This window comes from Olea europaea, chromosome 4 (assembly GCF_002742605.1).
Source record: "Olea europaea var. sylvestris chromosome 4, O_europaea_v1, whole genome shotgun sequence".
NCBI classification, from domain to species: Eukaryota; Viridiplantae; Streptophyta; class Magnoliopsida; order Lamiales; family Oleaceae; genus Olea; species Olea europaea.
In genome coordinates, this window is record NC_036240.1 from 19,017,881 (window position 1) to 19,021,129 (window position 3,249).

At 37.6% G+C, this 3,249-nt stretch overlaps 1 protein-coding gene across 1 annotated transcript; it reads left to right on the forward strand.

The window, feature by feature from the left end:
- The first annotated feature begins 82 nt into the window (after positions 1 to 82).
- Positions 83 to 1,796, forward strand: LOC111393132 (probable sucrose-phosphate synthase 1). Its single transcript, XM_023018524.1, has 3 exons — positions 83 to 143; positions 249 to 947; positions 1,785 to 1,796. The coding sequence occupies exons 1-3, from the start codon at positions 108 to 110 to the stop codon at positions 1,794 to 1,796; spliced, it is 747 nt and encodes a 248-aa protein (XP_022874292.1). The 5' UTR covers positions 83 to 107.
- The last annotated feature ends 1,453 nt before the right edge of the window (positions 1,797 to 3,249 follow it).

A 3,249-nucleotide genomic window follows, 5' to 3' on the forward strand; every position in this document is an offset into this window, starting at 1 on the left:
CATATTATATACTAATAACTCTTTTTAAAATGGAAGCCTGGTGAACTTGTTTATTTATTGACAATAACCCATCTTACAGTCTTCATGGCTTAATACGTGGAGAAAACATGGAACTTGGTCGGGATTCTGACACAGGTGGTCAGGTAGATTCAGGCCTTTCTTTCTGCAAAGTTTGGTTTACTTGGTTTCATTTCTAATTTTCATCAAATTGCTCCCAATAATATACATGTCCTATTTTGTGTACTTAGGTCAAGTATGTTGTGGAACTGGCCAGGGCCTTGGGTGCAATGCCTGGAGTTTATCGTGTTGATTTGCTAACAAGACAAGTATCTGCACCAGATGTTGATTTTACCTATAGTGAGCCAATAGAGATGCTAAATCCATTCGACACTGACAATCCCAAGAATGAAATCGGGGAAAGTGGTGGTGCTTATATAATCCGTATACCATTTGGCCCAAAAGATAAATACATTTCCAAAGAACTTCTCTGGCCACATATTCCTGAATTTGTTGATGGTGCACTTAGCCACATTGTGCAGATTTCTGAGGTCCTTGGAAAGCAGGTTGGCAGCAGAGATCCACTCTGGCCTGTAGCCATTCATGGACACTATGCCGATGCTGGGAACTCTGCTGCTCTCCTATCTGGAGTTTTAAATGTGCCAATGATTTTTACCGGTCACTCACTTGGACAAGACAAGCTTGAACAACTCCTGAAGCAAGGGCGCCAATCAAGGGAGGAGATCAATGCGACGTACAAAATAATGCGGCGTATAGAGGCCGAGGAGATATCTCTTGATGTATCTGAAGTAATTATTACTAGCACAAGACAGGAGATAGAAGAGCAATGGCGTCTATGTGATGGATTCGATCCAGTATTAGAGCGCAAGCTTCGGGCACGGATCAAACGCAACGTGAACTGTTATGGCAGGTCCATGCCTCGCATGGTTGTAAGTCAAACAAATGTCTTTTTTGTTTACTTGAATATATATTATATTTTTCAATTTTATTATTATTATTATTATTTTCTTTTGCATTGTTAAAAATTCATTATGACACGTGGACTTATTTAAGTACTAGACGAATGGAAGTAATGTATGCATTATAAGGTGCCAATAAATACATGGAAGTAGTTCATGTGTTCATCAAGATCTATGATGAAGATAGTTAGAATTGTATTAATGGTGTAGAATAATCTATGTGGAAGTATGAATAGGGAATCTGGAATCATTTATATTTTACGTTAGTTAAAGAAGCTTTAAGATTTGCCACCAACGTGTCTTATATAGTATGAAAAATTGTCACCAAAGCGAGTGCTGTGATGGCTAAATTGACTTGCCTCATCCTCTCCATGTTATCAATGAAATCCACAATCTGCATTTGCAATAAGACCTTCCAATAATGTAGCAATAGAGAACTAAATGATCCTAAAGGATGCAACAATCAAAAAGTTGATCTCTTATTATAGAGGTTGAAGAAAACCTAACCAAGAGTAAAGGAAACAGCTAGTACAGCTGCTTCAGATGGAAGAAAAGAACCGGAGCCAATGTAAAAGAATTTTTGATATTATGCACAAACAACAACTATGAAAGACAAAGAAATTGAAAGTTTACTTTCATGAGCGGCAGCTCTGCAAAGGAAAAGTCATAAAGTAGAGAAAAGAAAAAAACAAAGAAAAAGATATTCAGTAGCCATGCCTAAAGCCGGCCCTTAAGTGCTCCCACAACCTGCTAAGGTTTGTTCACTTTGTGTCTAAGTGTGCCCTGCAGCTACCCTTGTGCATGTAGATGACTGACTGAATGCTCACCAAGCATGCCCCCTTATAGGAGGCTTAGGAACAAATTCCATGAGTAGAAATCATAATATCCATAATTTCATTCCCTGAACTCCAAATAACATGTCTGCACATATTGAAGCCCTCTACCTTCATAATAAGCCTTATCGTGTACTGCACTTGATAATATCATTGCTCTTTCAAATGTACTTGGAATCGTTTCAACTTGGTGGGAAGCTTCATAACATCTTAAAGAAGCTCCCGAAAAAGAAGTTTTCGAAATCTCTATTGCTAAGGCCCTCTGCCCAGTGCAAGAATGTGCTTCCTCCACAGCTCACTTTAAACTCATTGCCAGGCTGCCTCTCCTTTGGTCACATATGTTAGTGCCAAGCTAACATGCAATCTGTGACATTGCACCATAAAGCATTGATATTCCACGTATAGTAGATGCTATCACACATACAATCATAATCCTAACATGTTACATAAGGAAATTATTGTATAATTTTTCGGTATTTCACTAAGTCGATTCTTAGGAAATGTCCTTATTTCAACAAAGGAAGCACGGGCAATTCAAGGTCACAATGATGGACTAATTCAGAAAATCAAGTTTTGTGTGTGATGTCAGTAGTTAAACATGATTCAAGCACGATGTCCATAAATGTATACCAATAGTTGTAGATAAATGGAAGTATTTTTATGTATTTATCAAGAATTATCATAAAGATGGTTGGACGTTTAGTAATGGTCTAAAATAATATCTGTGTAAGTGTACACAGCCACAAGGGATCAAATGTCATTTGTAAGTCAGCCAGGGAAGTTTCAAAATTAAACCACCAATGTGGACAATCTAGGAGGAAAGTAGTGGCTAAATCGATAGACTTCATCCTCTTCAAGTTAACTATGAACTCTACAATTCTGTATGGCATGAAAATTGCCAACTTTTGAGACGCGTAGTTCCATTGGTTAAATCTTGAGTCATTTCCTTTTCCTCTTTGAATGCGCTTCCATCTTGTGAGGTGGATCACTTAAATCCGCTTGGTATATGATTATTGGCCTTGAGTGTTTGGCAAGGATTGTACTAGTTTGATATAATTGTAGACCATATATTAAATCCAATTTTTGGATTTAATCTTGTGGTCATTTTCTATAAATAGTCATCTCACTTGTCATGGGTTTTGAATTTTGAATTCAAAATGGTTTTGGCTCTATAATTATGTGTATTCACTTGTTTTCATTTGGACTTGGAGAGTTGGAAAACATAGAGAGAAAACATAGAAAGGAGTTAAGTGGGAGATTCATATCTCCAGTGAGATTCTTGGTTGCCTCGGAACAGTTTTCTCGATATATCCATCACCATTACCATGGATGACGTTGCATGATTTAGTGTGGTACAAATCTGAGCTCAACATCATAGGACGCTCCATTGGTGGTGTTGAAGAAGTTTTGGGTCGATTGGTTTGATTTTTTACACTTTG

What these genes read in the sequence shown, in the direction of transcription:
- LOC111393132 (XM_023018524.1), top strand. Translation starts at nt 108, where the DNA reads ATGGAACTTGGTCGGGATTCTGACACAGGTGGTCAG. An exon ending in ATTCTGACACAGGTGGTCAG is followed by an intron (nt 144 to 248) that starts GTAGATTCAGGC and finishes TTGTGTACTTAG; the next exon opens with GTCAAGTATGTTGTGGAACT.